This window comes from Lactuca serriola, chromosome 2, assembly GCF_051521515.1.
Source record: "Lactuca serriola cultivar US96UC23 chromosome 2, Lser_US96UC23_V15, whole genome shotgun sequence".
NCBI classification, from domain to species: domain Eukaryota; kingdom Viridiplantae; phylum Streptophyta; class Magnoliopsida; order Asterales; family Asteraceae; genus Lactuca; species Lactuca serriola.
The window spans coordinates 233,577,612-233,596,838 of record NC_136409.1 but is presented as its reverse complement, the minus strand read 5'-3'; the positions used below and the strand labels follow the sequence as shown (position 1 = coordinate 233,596,838).

Here is a 19,227-nt window from a genome sequence, read left to right as displayed (position 1 = left end):
TTTTCCATTATTAGTAATTTTTTGTAATTCTAGCTTTCGTCCCCCACCAACTATCCCTTCATTACCTACATTCATCATAACACTGTTTCCTTCAAGTACATGGACACTTGATGAACCTATACATTGTTATCGTCATAATCAATCTTACATTTTTCAAACAAATTATAAAATTAAACTGCACATATTCATAAGTGAATACTGATGGGTTTTAGCTATAAGAACATCCTATGTGCTCATACAAACCCTAATGCTTGGATCTAGGTTTCTCTATTGTACATGCAAGTTATCCAAGACTATAAACCCTAGATCTAGCATATGATGATCAATATAACATATGAATTAGGGTTTAGATCATACCTTGATTGTTATGTAGCAATAACAATCTCAATTCTCCTTGTAATGACTTTACAAAGCTTAGAGTCACAAATGTCACTCCTCTAATGGCTCACAAAACCAAGAGCAAGAGGATGAAGAAGAGAAGAGAAGGAGACACTCAAAAAATGTGTGGAAACCCTAGACCATTAGTTCCCCCACGTTTTGGAGCATAAGGGTTCTATATATAGTGAGGCTATTAGGGTTATCTAACAAGGAAACCCTAATTTGGATGCTTAAGCCCTAAACAACCCATGGACTCCTTTCCTTAAAGGCCTTGGACGATTTCTAATGGGTTTTCCCATAGAATTTGTCCAACCTTATAATATAAGGCAATCCATAGCCCAATTGCAATTATCTTATAATTACAATTCTAGTCCATTAAGTTTAATTAATCTCTTTTAGTCACAAACTTAATTCTTATTAATTATTGACTAATATTAATTAAACAATATGATTTCTCCTTTAATATATTATTCTCATAATATATTAATAAATCATATTTAATCCTTTCTCTACATAATTCATCCTATCAAGTTGCTTTGGTGAAGGCAACCCAAAAGGACCATGTGTAACATCCCCCTCTGGCACGTATCACAATATTGTCCGCTTTGGGCCACTCGACACGAGGACTTCCTAGGGGGGTCACTCATCCTAGTACTACTCCCGCCCGAGCACGCTTAACTGCAGAGTTCTTATGGGATTTGCTGCCCTCACGGCTTTAAAACGCGTTGTGACAAGGAAGGTATCCACACCCCTTTATAAGGAAATGCCACACCCCTTTATAAGGAAATGTTTCGTTCTCCTTCCAAGCCGATGTGGGATCAGATTTAACCCACTTTCACCCCCCCCCCCCCCCGTTATAGGGTTCGATGTCCCCGTCGAACACATCGACCCGTGCCCTAGCTCTGATACCATTTGTAACATCCCCCTCTGGCACGTATCACAATATTGTCCGCTTTGGGCCACTCGGCACGAGGACTTCCCAGGGGGTCACCCATCCTGGTACTACTCCTGCCCGAGCACGCTTAACTGCAGAGTTCTTATGGGATCTGCTGTCCTCACGGCTTTAAAATGCGTTGTGACAAGGAAGGTATCCACCCCCCTTTACAAGGAAGGTCACCCTGACCCTGCACATTCGGGAAATACAACTTACTCACCGACAATCCTTTTGGTACTCACCGAGTACTGCACTGAACCTATAGGGGTTCACCCCTTCTTTTCCTTGCGCAAATTCCTTTCCTTCCCAAGGCAAGGCTCCATAACCAACTATTTCCTCTGTAATTGTGAAGGTCCTATCCTTCACCAACTCCATGACCCCCGCTAATTCCAGTACGGGTCAACACCGCCAGCAACCACTGACACTCCTATCTGACATAACTTGGTGTCGAGCAACCCTCGATTTCGAATAACTGAAATCCACCATAGACTGCTTACCCGCACTACTACTGACCAAAATTTTCTGCTATTCGTCATCCGCCTTCCGGATGAACCGAGACCACCCTGGTCCTTACTGATGTCTCCATATATGGGTTACCGGACTCCTACCGGTTACTACACCCCATCTCAATCTCCTAGTTGCTTTCAACGACTTCTGAAGATACCTCGACTATCTATAAATGTTTTATCCACTCTGCCACTCATACTGAAACTATCCGAAACACTGAACTGCCTGCAATACTGAACTGCTTGGAACACTAAACTACCTGGAACACTGAACTGGCTGAGGCACTGAACTGGCTGAAACACTGAACTGGCTGAAACACTGAACTGGCTGAATGGCTGCTTCCCACAACATCTCAAGACCTTCCTGGTCTCCAATCATTCATCGGTTATCTGCAATACTGAGTTCCAACTCAACTGTTGAGCCCAAGGACTCCTTACTTAGTCGCTCCCACAACTTCTAAACGAAATCTTTCTCTGGAACTAGTTTCCACCAGTCATCCTGGCACTGTAACTCTAACAACCTCCCGATCCAACCGATCGGTTCCATACGTCGAATCCTGACATCATCAAATCCAAAGCTAAAGAATGGTGGCTCCCAGACTAATGGTATCCCTTAACATACACGAACCCAAACGGTCCACTGCTTCCCTAATCTCATAACTGAGGTGACGATCTACTGACAAATCGCCGACTTAACCATAACTGAACCATTTGGGAAATCCGAAATCTAACCCGTGGATTCCCATATCCTCACTACTACACCCGAACTGGTGGGTACTACTGCTTCCCCCGCGTCCAACAACGCGCTCATGCTGCCTACCAACCTGATAAAGGCCATGGCTACACCCGCGGACTTACAACCCTCTAATACTATCTGGCTGCTAGTGAATGCTACAGCTACCCCCGCATGCTTACAACACTCTACTACTATCTGACTGCTAGTGAATGCTACAGCTACCCCCACAGACTTACAACACTCTACTACTATCTGACTGCTAGTGAATGCTACGGCTACCCCCGCAGACCTACAACACTCTACTACTATCTGACTGCTAGTGAATGCTACAGCTACCCCCGCAGACTTACAACACTCTACTACTATCTAACTGCTAGTGAATGCTACGGCTACCCCCGCATACTTACAACACTCTACTACTATCTAACTGCTAGTGAATGCTACGGCTACCCCCGCAGACTTACAACACTCTACTACTATCCCAAGGACATCCTGACTATCCCTAGTCTTACTAGTGATTCCTCATCCTGATTTCTCAAAACCAGCCCTCAGACATCGAATGCTACATCAACCTTGACATCTTATATCCTTGATACACTTAGCGATCCGCCGAGGAATTCTTTGGCTTGGTTCCCAAACCAACCGTCTACTAATCCGAATACATGAAACTATCGTTGGGAAGTTTCCAAAACCCCCAACTCCTGAATCCACACAACCTGCATGTCGTCTCTGCCACTGACTACTAACACGAAAGCATCCCTTGTTAACCGTTCTCAAGATCCTCATTCCGACTCACTAGAGTTCTACAGGCGGTCCTCCAACCCTGAATTCCCAACCAGCTACTAACAATCTCAATCACATGAACTCATTGTTGGGAAGTTCCTCAAACTCCCAACTCTGAACTCCTCAATCCATCAATCGTTGCACTACTATCTCTTCTTCTCAGAGGTCGTGTACTCATTCTGGAACTGCGTGCTCTTACCCTTGTATACTCGGAGGGTTCTCCCCCACTTGGATCCGGCTAACTCCTTACTGCTCACTGGTCGAAAGGATTCCCCAACCTTCCTTCCATTAAAAGGGTGGTCTGTTGTCCGCCAACGTTTACCTCTGTCAACGCTCCAACTAACTTTTACCAGATCCGAACCATTCTTGCTATCTAACTGAGCACCCTTCAATCCTTAACCATATTTGCTTTAGGGACTGGATCCTAAGAACCTGCGTTTGGGGTGCACATCCCCAACCCACTTCTTTACTGCCCGCTGGCTACCTCACTAGAAGCTCTAAATTGTCACTACTAAGGATTTAACTGATCAATCCCGAATGATACCTTTCAAAAATAGTGAGGCATTACTGATTCTTACACATACATGCTATAGTCACTGTATCCGAAGTAACCTGATCTAGAGGGGACGACCTCCAATTCACCATTCAATTCCAAGGTATGCAGATGGCATAAAACTCCGTCACAAGCAGGTAATATAATACCCAACACATATGCTTATTGACATCAATGCAGCAACATAAAAATAATATCATGAATAGTACTTGACAGGGAGGTAAAAGATACATACCTCCATCACTCAGCGATGCTCGAATGCTTGCTGAAATCAACTGGAAAAACTCAGCTCCGAGCCGTGGGCGCCCTTGCCCGGCCTCGACAACCACTGGCGGTACTTGAAGTCCCAAGGGCAGGAGCTGGCACCTGCCCTGCTGTATACAAACTCAGATAGTGGGCCTTCTTGTGGCCCCTCTGACTGCAATGGAAACATATCAGATCAAGTCCATGGGCGATGGTAACAATACAATCCCTGCTAAAATGGCCAATCTGGCCGTACTTGAAACATCTGGCATCGCCACCACTTTTACGCCTGCACGCACCCAGGTGCGTCCTACCGCACTTCCCGCATCGACTGCAGCTCTGATAGTCCCTTGTCCTCAAATCCGACCCCTTGGGCCTCTTACCCGAACCTGTGGCTACCTGAGTCTCATCCGTTTTCCTCTTCTTTTCCAATTCCATGCCCGTCTCTCGCTCCTGCGTTACCTTGTCGACACCGCCCGTCGACTGAACAATAGTTGTCTGATCCTGGAGCTTCGCAATCAACCTATCAGTGATCCTCACGACCATGTCTGGTAGATCCTCGCGAATGGATCGCGTAACCTCCTCAACTATCCAATCATGCAGAGGTCTCTCTTGGAGACGGGATGCCCCACTAACTCCTATCCACTGATGACAAAAACTAGAAATGGGATCTCCTTTCCAGATGGATCCCTGAACTCCATAAGAATCGGGGTCTAGACGAGCCCCAATCTGTCCTGAAACTATCCCGGCCTTAAAGGCCTCAAGATGATTGTCCATGAGCTCCACAATGGCCTCTCTAACCGAACCGAAAATCACTGGAGTCTGATCAATGACGTTGCGCATGATCTTTGAGGAAATGAAATCCCTCATCTGATCATCAAGCTGCCCAGCTCTAGAGCCTGAGCCAGATCCCTCCCCGGCACCTGAACTGCCAACTGATATCTCGTGCAATGTCACCATGCTGAAAATATAACACTTCCTTATCAATATACACACCGCTGATGAGGGATTTCTCATACACTCTAAAAGTTCCCTGGTCTTGTCTCGGCCCCTCTTGATTCGAGTACGGATCCTCTACTTTCAGTAGTACGGGCCCATACTACCTTCCACATCTATCCGTACTTTCCTCAAGAACTGCCTTGACTCCACCAAGTCACTTCCACTACTACTGATCTCTGCTACTCTCATCCTAGGCTTGCCCTAGGGAACTTCTGACTCCACCTAAACCAGTCCTCAGCTGCTGAAGGCCTCCTTGTAATGCCAATTAGCCACCACCTGAATACCATCACATGCAATGAGGATCGGATAATCCTTCGAGTAAAATTCTCGTCCCTACAACGGTTAGACTCAAACGAGAGCTGCGCAGTAGGGCTAAATCCAACACTCTGAGATTATTCAACCCTGATCACATGTGATGTGACGTATTCACCTAATGGCTAACTCCCATCACTCAGAGTCCCACAAAGCACAAAGCAAGCAGCATTCGGATAAAGGAAATATACTCATGCAAAACTATTCTCATAACAAGAAACTGTACTAGCATACAATGCTAAGCTCATACTATCAGGCATAACCTACACAGGCTATCCTACTACTGTCTACTCAATACTAGCATGAAATTCTTATCAAGTTGAAACACATAAAGCAGGCACATAAGGCATCCTCCTAGATCCTTAGTCCTATTCTAGCATGCTGTTCTGCTGAAACTGGAACTGATAATCATAACATAAACTTGTATGGGTAATTTGGGAGTACTTACTTGAGCTCGGTTGATTGCATGAACCACACCCTTTTTCTCTTTTCAAGTTATTTACTTTCTAAATATTCTTTTCGCTTTTTCTAAAACTCTTTTCTTTTCTCAAACTCCTTTTTACCATAAATTTCTTTCAAAAATGTTTTTCTTTTGAAAACCTTTTACCGTTTCCTTAGTTTGAGTCCAAACATACTCTCAAGTATGTCCAAATCCCTCAAACCAAGGCTCTGATACCAACTTGTAACGATCCAAAAATCATGACTAAAAAATTTCTTTTAAAACATTACTAAAACCATATTTATAAAACTGTATCATAAGTCATAACATAATTTTCGAGTATTAATTCAAAACATAATCTCATTATCAGAGTAAAACATTCCCAGGCTAACTGACTATGGTGTGTGCACTGCAACCTCTCCGAGCTCCTCTTTTGAAAACTGAGTACCTGAAACCAAAACTAAAAACCGTAAGCACGAAGCTTAGTGAGCTCCCCCAAACTACCACATACCATACAATAACATATAAAGCACATACTGGGCCTTGCCCACTGCATCAGACCGAAGTACGGAACTAACTAGGGCCTTGCCCTCTGCATCGGACCGAAGTCCGGAAACTACATCGAACCGAAGTCTGGAACTACTGAGGCCTTGCCTCCTGCATCGGACCGAAGTCCGGAACTGCATCGGATCGAAGTCCGGAACTACTGAGGTCTTGCCTCCTGTATCGGACCGAAGTCCGGGACTAACTGCATCGGACCGAAGTCCGGAACTGACTGCATCGGATAGAAGTCCGGAACTACTGAACATAGCATAACATAAACATATCAACTAACACAACAACATATATTGCATGTTGTTGCGGGCCATAACCCGGAACACATAACACGTAAACCTGTCTGAGCCACGAAGGCATCAAATATACTAACTACTGCATCAGACCGAAGTCCGGAAACTACTACTAATTGAACGGGCCGACATTGTGGCCTTAGACCCGTTCCTACTGGAAGGAAACTCACCTGCACTGGCTGAACTCGCTGATGATCCCACTAGCTGCTGCCCGACAACTCACTGAACTCCTGCTCCACTAGCTCCCCGAGCTATCAATATCAATGCAACACTTACTCTAACTGACCCCCAAAAGACAACCAAATCAACTCTGGCCAAAGTCAAAGTTCTGGTCAAAGTCAACCTTCCAGGTCAACCCTACTCGCCGAGTCCACCTACTGACTCGTCGAGTTCATATGCTCAGGGTCCTTCTATTCGCGACTCGACTCGCCGAGTCAGTTCATGACTCGCCGAGTCCAACAATTTCTGAGTCCTGTCCTACCAACTCGCTGAGTCTCCACCCGACTCACTAATTCGAGTCTCAACTCGAAGGGTTTGGGGGGTTTCGCGACCTGACTCGCCGAGTCCAATAATAGACTCGCCGAGTCCAAGGCAATCTTCAACCAACTCGTCGAGTTGTTCTTCCAACTCGCCGAGTTCATGCCCAACTTCATCCGACTCAACGAGTTGTTCATCCCACTCGTCGAGTTCCTCCTCATCTTCATGCTACTCGTCGAGTCCACTCGAAGGACTCGCCGAGTCCATTCAGATCTACATACATGCAGAGGACTTTTGAGTCATGCATGGACTCCAAACTGTAGATCTACCCTTCCCAATCCTATTCCTCACGTAAAGTTGCAAACTTTACGTGTAGAGATGGAGATCTAGGCAAAATATACCATAAACTAGGGTTTAAGGAAAAGAGGCTCCACAATCAACTCAAGGGCTGAAACTTTATGCTTCTCTAAACCATAATATGCTTGGATCTGAAGTAGCAACTCCAGATCCGGCTTCTAACTCGAGTGGACAACTAATCATGGCTAAAAAGCCCAAAAACTCACCACCAAAATAGATCTAAAGGAAGGGAAACGACTTAATACCTTCAAATGCTCAGAAATATCTTCCCAATCCTAGATCTATAGCCACCTCCTTGCACCTTCAAGCTCCTTCTTCCTTCTCCAAGCTTTGATGCACTCTTCAAGGCAACAATTGGCTCAATCAATGGATATGGCGGCTAGGGTTCAGCATTCTGGGCTAAAGAGGCAGTAAAGGAACCCTATGGAAGAGAATGAGGCGCTTAAATAGGCTCCAAGCCCCGAATTTAGGGTTTTCCTTGTACAGACCAGACTCGCCGAGTCTCCTTGGTCGACTCGCCGAGTCGGTCACTTACTCCTCGGCCCGGATCCCGCTCGGACTCGCCGAGTTCCTCCTTGGACTCGCCGAGTCCCTCCTTAAAGTTAGGGTTTCCTTTCCTTTCTTGGCCTTCAAAACTTTGGGTGCTACATTATGACATTGGGACTGACTGCTAACTACTTTGACTGGTGTAAGTACTTTGAAATTTATAACCAATTTGGGTAAATTTTAGGGATTTTTTAGAAAAAGATTGTTATTGGTCAACAAAATAGTTGGGTTTGATCATTGATATAATTTGCAAAACAAAATTCATTGAGCATGTTTTTATGGCATATCTTTTACACAAAAATAAGACCGTCTTGTTTCATTTGCTAACTCAATACCGGTGACCGTGAAGAAGTGTTGTTAACTTTTGATTTTGTTGGGTCGTGCTAAAGAGTAATTAAGTCTTAATCTTGTAATGTTCTTTGATTTTCCATTATTAGTAATTTTTTGTAATTCTAGCTTTCGTCCCCCACCAACTATCCCTTCATTACCTACATTCATCATAGCATTGTTTCCTTCAAGTACACGGACACTTGATGAACCTGTACATTGTTATCGTCATAATCAATCTTACATTTTTCAAACAAATTATAAAATTAAACTACACATATTCATAAGTGAATACACATGCATCAAACCAAAAAAAAAAATCAACAACTTCAATAATACCATACTCAACACAAAATTTTTTACTCATACATTAAACATTCACTCACGCATCCATGTCGCCTCAATTTTTATTTTCCAATATCAAAGTATGGACCTAACAGGAATACAATTTTCAATATTAACCATATAACATAATTTTTTAACGTGAAGCAACTTAGATTTACCATATAAAATTTAATCATTAACCTATTCCTTTTTCCAAGTTCAATCATACTAATGTTTTCCATATACTCACATATGAATTAAACTTCATAACCCATTGCATTATTTGTTAAATCCTTCCTATTCATCACCAAATACGATAATAAAAAAACTCTATCACATACTCTTAATTCACATTTGAATATTATTCCATTCCAAACAGAATATTGACTCATATAGTACACATTCATACACAAAACGGGTAACAGTTTTGAATATTACTCAAAGTATTGAACTAAGATGAATACAATTTTCAATAGTAAATATACAAAACATAATTTCTTAATTGGAAGCAACTTAGCTTTACCATATATCATTTAATCAATTACCTATTCCATTTTTCCAAGTTCAATCATACTAAAGTTTTCCATATACTCACATATGAATTAAACTTCCCTAATGCATAACAAATCTCAATAATTTCACTGTTTAGATGCACAACTGTTTACAGCCTTCATAATCTATTGCATTATTTGTTTACATCCTTCATAATCATCACCAAATACGATAATCAAAAACTCTATCTCATACTCTTACTTAACATTTGAATATGAATTCATTCCAAACAGAATATTGACTCAAATAATACACATGCACACACACAAAATCTTTCACAGTCAAGACCTTATCAATTAAATGCAACTAAATTGAAAAAATAAACCTACTTTCATTAAACAATGACATTCAGTACCAAATACTTGTTACTGACGAACTTCGACAATACCGACAAACAACAAACAAACCCTAATACCTCACAAAACCCTCGACGAAAAACCCTAAACTCAAACGTTCATTAAAAAAAATCATCATCTTCATGCTACCTGATTCAATGTACAAGACGTCGGCATCATCAAGATCGATAGCATTTACAGCCGTATTAGTAAACTTCGATTGAAAACCCAATTCCATCATTCTTGGACTCCTTCTCAAGCTTTGTGATCTTGTCCACCTCATCACGCTTCAAATTTATAACATAAAACGAATAACCAAATCTTTTCGAATTTTTGTTGAAGATTATGTCAAGATCGTTTGACCCAAATGGAAACGATTTGGGTAGATTTTTTCGTGAGGGTTTATCAGGATCCATTTAATTTCTGATACGATTACCTTTTTTATGAGTACTGGATGTTACATAATGCTCATTAAAGACCTATACATCATCGTTGAATTTTACCCCATTCATAAATCACGATAGAATACTGATGGGTTTTACACAAAACAACATTCATATGTGCACATGCAAAACCCTAAAGCTTGGATCTAGGTTTCTCTATTGTACATGCAATTCATCCAAGACTTGAAAACCCTAAATCTAGCATATATATTTAGATAATTGACTAGTAAATCAGATCTAGATGGTTACCTTTCTCAATTGGATAGAATCTTCAATCCTTGGAGCTTAGTGTCACAATTGTCACACCTCTAATGGCTTACAAACACCAAGGCAATAGGATGATCTTGAAGATAAAGGATGAGAGGCACAAAATTGGCTCCTAGGCTTCTTAGGGTTTCCAGTCCCGATTTCTGTAGCCCTAGGGGTCTATTTATACTTGTGCTACTAGGGTTTCAGTCAAAACCTTAATTGGATAGCTTAGGCCTTAAGCAGTCCAAGGAACCTTCTGGAATAAGGCCCTGGACGAAAATATGATGGGCTTCCCTCTTATTTTCGTCCACCTTATAGTCCATGGGGTTTCACATCCCATTATTCAACTATCCAATAATTGCAATCCAGTCCCCTAAGATCAATTAATATCTTTTGATCACTAAATTAATTCCAAATTAATTCTTGACCAACATATCTATTAACTAATATGATTTCTCCTTTGATATATTATTCTTATAATATATAAATAAACCATATTATCCTCTCTCTCCACTAATCATCCAGTCAAGCTACTTTGGTGAAGGCAACCCAAAATGATCATGCTACTATCGGGTCAAGTATATACCAGATATAGTTATAGGCTTAGACACCTAATCCAACAAATACATAAAAATCACTATTGATTAATCTTGACCCTTAAATACAACAAATCTAATGGCTGAGATTTGTCATCATGTTCTCACTTACAACTATGTCCTCACTTTAATCTAACCCTATATATATATATATATATATATATATATATATATATATATATATATATATATATATATATATATATATATCCTCCCTAATAAATAAAGAACTTTTTGCCACATGTCATCTTCTCCTTCATTTGGACACAAGATATTTTCTAGAATTTTTGAATTTTCTATTTTCCACTTGTCATTTTATTGTATTTTTCTTTTTATTAAATTAAAATTCCACATTTAATATATATGATAATATATATTTAAGGTATTTATTAGAAAATATTTATATATGTAATGTATTTAATACATTAAAGCCTCATTAATTTTAATACTTTAAACTTTTTCTATTTTTCTTATAAATTCAAAATTTCCGAATTATTAAAATTTCATATTTAATTTTTTTAAAATAAACTCATGTAATATATATATATATATATATATATATATATATATATATATATATATATATATATATATATATATATATATATAGGGGATAGGGAATATACATTACAGTCCCACCTAAGTTTAGGTACTAAACCTCTAAAATATGTCGTTTTAGCTTGGTAAATATACCCGATTTGGTTTCACTTGGTAAATATACCATCCTCGATAACATTTCTTTATTTCATTATCGTTTTACCATCTCTATTTATTATTTTCTTTCACTTGGTAGATATATCGTTTATTACTTCACCAAAGTGAACATTATTTTTTTTCCACTATCACGAAGGGCAAAGATAATCAATATTTTTGCTTCCTTATCAAAACCTTAAACCCTAAATACTAAACCCTAAACCCAAAACCCTAAACCCTAAATGCTAAACCCTAAACGATAAACCTTAAACCCTAAACCCTAAACTCTTAACCTTAAACCCTAAACCCTATTGTGTCAATCTTGAATTTACATCTTCAAGTATTAATTGTCAATCCACTAATCGTAATATTTATATAGTAAAACAATGTATTTTCAAGATGTTTAGTACCTAACCTTAGGTGAGGCTGTAATGTATATTCCCTTTTCCTATATATATATATATATATATATATATATATATATATATATATATATATATAAAGCATTTAGATGTTTTTTTGAAATTTAAGAGGTATAAGTATTACCTAAATGTATTACCCTGTTGTATATGTTGAAAACCCTAATCTCCTTTACACACCATGATACGGCCATTGCACTAGAAACTGCCTCTTATCACCGTCTCCACGCATTATCTGCCCTCGCACCACTTCTCTAGCGATGAACCCCCACCCTTGATCTGTCGAAAAACCCACCACGCAGACAATCCCTTCTTTTTTTTTTTTTAATCAGAATCTTAAAGATTTGGGCTAAGATCAGGAGTTAGTTCAATAGATTGGTACGTTCTTGATTTTCCTCAAATACTTATCACAAACATCTCTTATTTCTTCTGTTTTTTCTTTGACTTCGTTCATATCGTTTCAAAAAGGGTTCTGTGATCTATAAGGGTCTGGATTTCTACTAAAATCAATTTTTTCTTAATCGATGTATTATCAATTTTCAAATTTGACTTCTTTTGTGATAGTTATTTAAGGGTTCAACGCTTAATTGATTCAGGAATACAACGAAAGGATATACTTTGGAATAATCGGCTTCTCAGAATTTCTTCATTCAGAACTTGAAGAGATTGATTGTGAGAGGATTCCCCATTCTGCTTATTCCTGATCGGATGCTTGGCATTTGATATTTGGTAATTTCATGTTGATTCCTTTTATTCTTATTCGTTTTGTTGTCAATTAACCATTATTGATGTAATTTGGAAGAAGGAAGATATTCTTTTACCAAAGTTAATTCATTTTTATTTATTTTAGGTTGAAATCCACCACCCATGTAGGGAAATCAATATTACTAAGCTTTGAAATTGTTGATGGCTTGGATTTTACATTCAGATGTTCTTTGGTTTATAAAGGTAAACTAAACATACAACCTGTTTGTTTAAGTATGTGTGTGTGTGTGAAATTTTTGCATTTGATCTTTCTCTATTGCAATCCTTGGTTGTACTAAATTTAACTTATTATTCTTGTGTTGTTTATTTTAATTAGTTAATGCATATGTTTTTGGACCAGGTTTGTCTGTGATTCCAATTATCCTGTTTGGGTTAATAACATATGCATACTTGTGAATTCGTGGATTTAATTTAGATTGTCTTTTTTCCTAAATTAATAGATTATAATGGTGATTTTCCAACGTCTCATACAATTTAAAACAGTTGGTTGAAAAAAAGAATTACAAGAATTGTTAATTCACCCTACCATGGAGTTGAAGAATAGATGCTTCGAGGTGAAACTGGGGATTCAAATAGTGACTTTAACTAGAAAAAAATTGGAAATAGGATTCTATATTGAACATATAAAAGAAAGTGGAATGCTATAAATTATAAGTATTCTTTCCATTTTGCTTTATAGTGTGATTCTTATATTTTTTTGACACTTTTTGAAAAATGCAGAAAGCGAGATTGTTAATGTTGGATATTGTAGTTGTAGGTGAATGTGTGTTTATCAGGGTGCTCAGAAAATTTTCTCAAACTAGAAAAAATATGCCAATATATCACATACACCCTCTGTAAGTCAGTACAACTCAATAAGAAGATAAGAAAAAAAGATCGTTATGAAAATATGTCATTTTTATTGAATGATAGCAACATACTTTAACTTATTTGTATATAATAACATCCTACTTCACTTCTTAAAATATATTTATGAAAATTCATGTTATTTTAATTGATGATAGCAACATACTTTAACTTATTTGAACATAATAGCATTCTACTTTCACTTTTTTTAGTTACAACATTTTACTTTTATTACTACTCCTTTGTTGGGATTATACTTTGCAAAATTCACCAATTATAAATTATACAAACGAGCAACAACTGTAAAAAAAAATAATAATGGTTTCTAATTTTCTTTTCAAGTGGTTTTGTGAAAATCGAGCACAAGAGATGAAATGCATTGTTCTCTTTAATGAGAAAAAGAAGTAGCTTCAGGTTATATATTATGGGGTGCATTTTAGCTCTGAAGTTGGTTTTCATGTAAACCCCAATCCCCCTTCCCCCCTAACTTATATTTTTCATTTTTTGCCAATATGTTAAAATGTTAGCGCCAAATGAAAGAAATAGTAAAGTAAATTCATTTTTTGTGTCTTTATCTATCTGTGTGTGTGATCTGATTTGTATGTGTATGTGAGACCTGATCTTTATGTGAGTGTGATCTGATTTGGGTAGGGATTTCGAAGGTGTTGTTTCGTATAGACAAAAAGCACAAGGTGGAAGATAAAAGAGCATGTTTAAATTATTGCAATTTTTTATAAACAAGTTCAAATTTTTATATAATTTGTAATAGAGATATACTGTTTATCCCGTAGAGTTAACAAGAATCATAAATGCCAGTTGAACCATGTAAATCATTGTGTTTGTTCACTTTGTTTTCTTTTATTCAATTTCTAAAATTCGCATGCTCAATAGATTAATGTTCGTATCTTTTGTTCTTAATTGATGTAGTGGTTTGCTCAAATTTCTTATTGATCTTTTCTAATGTAGTGCTTCTTCATATAAATTCAATAATAAAATATCTAATTATTAATATTACGGTAGATGTGAGCATATTAATAGTATAAGTTTGGCTTAGTTTATAGTTGTCATTTTCTTCTCTTTTTATTTCTATTTTAATTTTACATATTTTTTTTTCAAAAAAATTGTGAATAACAAGTACCCACAGTAACAAGGGAGAGGTGGTATCAACTTCTATAGAGGTGTTGGTCTATCAAATTTTGTAATTAACCAAAAACAACTGCAAATTTCAATTTTAAGCCTAAATAATAAACTTCTATATGTTGCATCACCTACCCTTTTCTAACACACTAAACCCTAATAAATTGTTTGATCTTAGATCAAACCATATTTAAATTCGCTTTTTGGTTGACCAAACCGAATTATAACTTTGGTTTTTGGTTCGAGTTTTGGTCTCATAAAATTTGGATAAGAACGAACAAAAAACTAAATTTCATTAATAATTAATTAAAAACTATATTTTATATTTTCTATATTATTTTTTAAATAATAATAATAATATTATTAAAGTAAAGACATTTTGGCCCTTCTAGAGTTTTATCAATTTAGGGCTCACTTTTCATGACTCATGACCCTCACTCCGCTAATATCTCACGAAAGTCTGATCGTCCTCGATACCTCATTTGTCGTTTCTGCTAATTCAAGTTTCACCACTCATGATGTCATGCAATTGACGTTCTGCAAGAACCTTGCAAAGCTACAAACGACGGTACCGTAGATAGTATCGGCTCACCACATTAATGAAAATTAGAACTTTGTAATTTATGTTTGAAAAATGACAACGCTAAATTTTTAACATAATATTTGGTTTTGTCGGTTTTCAAACTGAACTAACACGAATTAGAATTCGGTTTTTTGTTTGGTCTAGACGAATTTGACTTCGAGTTGGTTCGGTCAACGCTAGATTTTGATTTTTATCAAAAACCGAATTATACTCATTAATTTTCTTTGGCTCTTTTGAAATTCATTTTTTTTAAGATTCAAAATTGAATATTAAACAAAATATAAACATACGGTTTATCACACCCATTCCCATTGGAAAAAAAAAAAATCGTTTTGTCATTATTGTTTAATTCTACTGCTCTCGGTTTTTTAATATCTTTGACCCCAAAACCAATTTTTTTTTATATTTGAACCAAGATAATCGATCAGTACAGTTGTTTATGAGATGGTTTAGTTCGGTTATTGGATAAAATCAAACCATAACCATTATTATTGGTTAATGCATTTTGGTATTTGTTGGTAATGGTTATGGTTAATGGTATTTTTTCTGGTTGATGGTTAATGTTGGTTAACCATAATGTTCAAAAATAATGTTGAAGTAAAAGTATATAGGTATTAAAAAAAAAAACAACAATAAATATTTGATAACCAATGTGTGTAAGCTTTTCAAATCGTATAATAATAAAATAAAACATATATTTTTTTGTATTTGAATGCCACTTCCACAAATTGTGTAATTAATAATAACCAAATTAATCAGTAGTTAAGCATAGTGCGTGATTGACTAATTGCATGTGTCCATCTAGGTGCAACTTTAGATTCATTGATTCCTCAATCATATCTAATGGTAAGTAAGCATTAATTATTTTATACACATTGAATTATATATATATATATATATATATATATATATATATATATATATATATATATATATATATATTTGAATATTAAGTTATCAACATAATCGAACAATTAATTAGTTATCAACTGGGAAAATATACAAACTGAACCATGATTGGACTCTGCCGGTTAATAGTTATTCCTCTTATTATTACCGGATAATAATAAAATCTTCTCCATCCCAAGATACTTCTCTACTATGATATTCGTAACTTTAATTTCTGCATCTCTACCTTTGTGTGCTTGTTTGGTTTTTTGTTTAAATCTTCTAAAAGAATAAAAATAAATGCTTCTAAACCAAACCATTATATGGTGAAAATCAAATCCTGTGTGAATAAATTCTAATTTTTGCATTAAGTCGGTTTTTTACAATACCCACGGCCCTTCAAATGTTCCTAGTATATATATAGCGTTGCTTAATCCAACTATTTTCAAGCAAATAACCAATAGGGATTTTAATTTTCCTTAAATTCCAATACATGCAATTCCATTTCCTTAGATAAATAAATTCGAAATCCAACACAAGGAAACTTAACTTTGGATTTTTGGTTGGCTATCAAACAATCTATGGAGAAAGGAATTTATCCAGAAACAACATCTTCATCTCTGTCCACCCAAAGGGACCATTTTTATAGACTTTCTTGTTTAGCTTTTGGATATCTTGCCACCATTTGAAAGCCTCTCCTTCAAGTGGCAATGTGTTGGCTACAAGGTCTATTTTTTCATGCTTTGGGACACGATAATACTCAAAATAAAATTCTACCTCCTTAACCCAGTTGCAAAAGACATCAAGATTAAACTTGTCAGGGAATGTTGGTAGACATATGTTTGGGTTGTAAGGAGGTGGCTTCTCCTCTGTAGGAATCTCAGGCTTTGGCTTTGGTTGATATTTTTTCAACTCCGCCTCGATACGTTGTAAGCGAGTGCCCAGATCTTCAAACTTGTCTAGTAAGGACACAGTACACCTCAGAATTTTATTTATATCGTTGGCCAACGTATTCAAAGAAAAATTATCTACCCTGAAAAATATAAACAAATGAAAAACCATTTAAATCCAAATTAAAAGATAGTTGATAGCAACCGATTAGATCCAAATTAATGCAAACTTATTATTCTCTAATGTCCATATTTTTAAAATTATGTCATTCATTCAATAATAATATAAATATCTAGTAACCTGGATTCAAGGTGTCGCACATCTTGATCCATGTCTTGTGTCTCGTTCCCTGAATCAAAAAATTTAATAATTCAGTATAAGCATATTCTAATCTTGGAATCAAATTTATATCAACTCATCCTAATAAAACCTTAATCTTCCAACCAAAGGATTTACACTTTATTCTTCAAGATTTCCAATCGATATTTTTCATCGATATATGGATATTTTTTAATTATAATATTTTTGTACAGAGTGTCCTATGTAACAATAAGTTGACCAGTATAAAGCATCCAAAGAGAAAGCCAGATGTCAAAACCCTACACCTTGATGACCAGTATAAAGAATCCAAAGAGATTTTTTTTATATAAGCGACTTGTTCTCTGTGTATCTATAATTCTAATTGAACATATTTAGAGGAAACTCTTTCAACAGAAAGTAGCAATTGCATACAAACCTGATCCATTCTTATTTTCCCCATCCATCTGCGGTTGGTTGACTTTTGAAGCCTAAATAAGAGTTCAAAAACCAAAGCCCAAAACCAATTCAACTGCCTTATGATATTATGATATATTGGCATATGCATAATTAATTCACTAAATCCCAGTTAGAATTGCCCAATCATTGTTAATTGATTTAAGCTCTATAGATGCAGACTACATATGCTTATGCTTATGGTATGCAATACTTAACATATTAAGTAATTCTTCATGTAAGAAAACTAATGTGTATAGGAGCAAACATGTACAAAACGAGCTGAATAAAACCAATCAAGAGAGTTAAACAATACCAAACATTCAGCATTTCCATGAATCACACACATAAAACCATGGTAAAATCAAGACATGCACAGATTTTACATTAATATTCGAGTTTTCTTCAAACAAAGCTAAACTAAGATGAAAATGAAACAACTTTGTAAATACATGTTATCCGATAGTCAACAGCTCCCTCCAATTAACGATTATCAGCAGTGAAGAAAAAAAAAAACTAATTTTTCGATCAATTTGAAACATCTTTATGCCTAAATTTGATGCAAAATAAATAGACTGTTTATTCAGAGTCGATGAATCATTGAAACTTATATCAGAAAGAAAAAGAAACACAGAAAACAAACCCTAGAAAATAACTGAACAAAACCATTGTCCTCGAATCGGGATCGGGATCCGTATCATAAATCACACAGTAATGAAATTAATAGAATCGGAAGATTAGGTTTTCACGATTACCGTTATTACGTGAGGCAATCGTCCCCTGATTTACCGGCTTCTCCACCGCCTCTACGCTGTACTGCAACCCTAAGATGGAGATGAATCAATTTCTATACGCGTAAGGCGTAACATCAAACCCTATCCACTGGGCCGAGGCCCATTGAACTGTTAAACAGGTACCCAATCGACCAATCACATATATTCTTCGTCCCTTTGTGAGTTTATATAAATCTTTCTTGATTTCTTGATTCTAAATAAATTATTTGATAAAACAAAAAAAAAAATAATAAGTAGATTAATAAATTAAAAAATAATATTGAAAATGAAACATACAAAGATAATTTGAAATTCTATCAATAAGTTTATCATTTTTATCTAAAGTTAAAGTCATTCTTCAAATTTAACTTTGGAAAAATTGAACAAAAAAAACATTATATTGTCTGAGTTGACCCTAAGCCACAACGTTGAGGGCATGATGTATTTGAAAAATAACCTATTTTTCAATACTAAAGCATAGTTGTTGTTTATTCTCACACACTTACACATCTTCCGAAACTACCCATGCAAAACGAAAAATG

General features: G+C 36.5%; 1 protein-coding gene and 1 long non-coding RNA gene across 6 annotated transcripts; one reads left to right on the top strand and one right to left on the bottom strand.

Moving 5' to 3' along the window:
- Nucleotides 1-12,184: 12,184 nt before the first annotated feature.
- LOC145088898 (uncharacterized) lies at nt 12,185-14,548 on the top strand. 4 transcript variants are annotated; one of them, XR_013701319.1, is made up of 5 exons: nt 12,185-12,427; nt 12,646-12,778; nt 12,900-12,997; nt 13,535-13,650; nt 14,312-14,548. It is a non-coding gene; the product is annotated as an uncharacterized LOC145088898 (long non-coding RNA). The 4 variants fall into 4 exon arrangements; XR_013701320.1 differs by having other exon boundaries at nt 12,186-12,427; nt 13,572-13,650; XR_013701318.1 differs by having other exon boundaries at nt 12,186-12,427; nt 13,566-13,650.
- A 2,162-nt stretch (nt 14,549-16,710) lies between these two features.
- LOC145088896 (uncharacterized) lies at nt 16,711-18,806 on the bottom strand. Of its 2 annotated transcripts, XM_079027343.1 has the most exons (4): nt 18,668-18,806; nt 17,896-17,947; nt 17,460-17,508; nt 16,711-17,301 (listed from the first exon to the last, which is right to left on the bottom strand). In XM_079027343.1, exons 2-4 carry the CDS (start codon nt 17,921-17,923, stop codon nt 16,848-16,850), a joined length of 531 nt encoding a protein of 176 aa, XP_078883469.1. In that variant the 5' UTR covers nt 17,924-17,947; nt 18,668-18,806; the 3' UTR covers nt 16,711-16,847. The 2 variants fall into 2 exon arrangements, with proteins under 2 accessions (XP_078883469.1, XP_078883470.1); XM_079027344.1 differs by lacking the exon at nt 17,896-17,947 and having other exon boundaries at nt 18,668-18,792.
- Between the last annotated feature and the right edge of the window lie 421 nt (nt 18,807-19,227).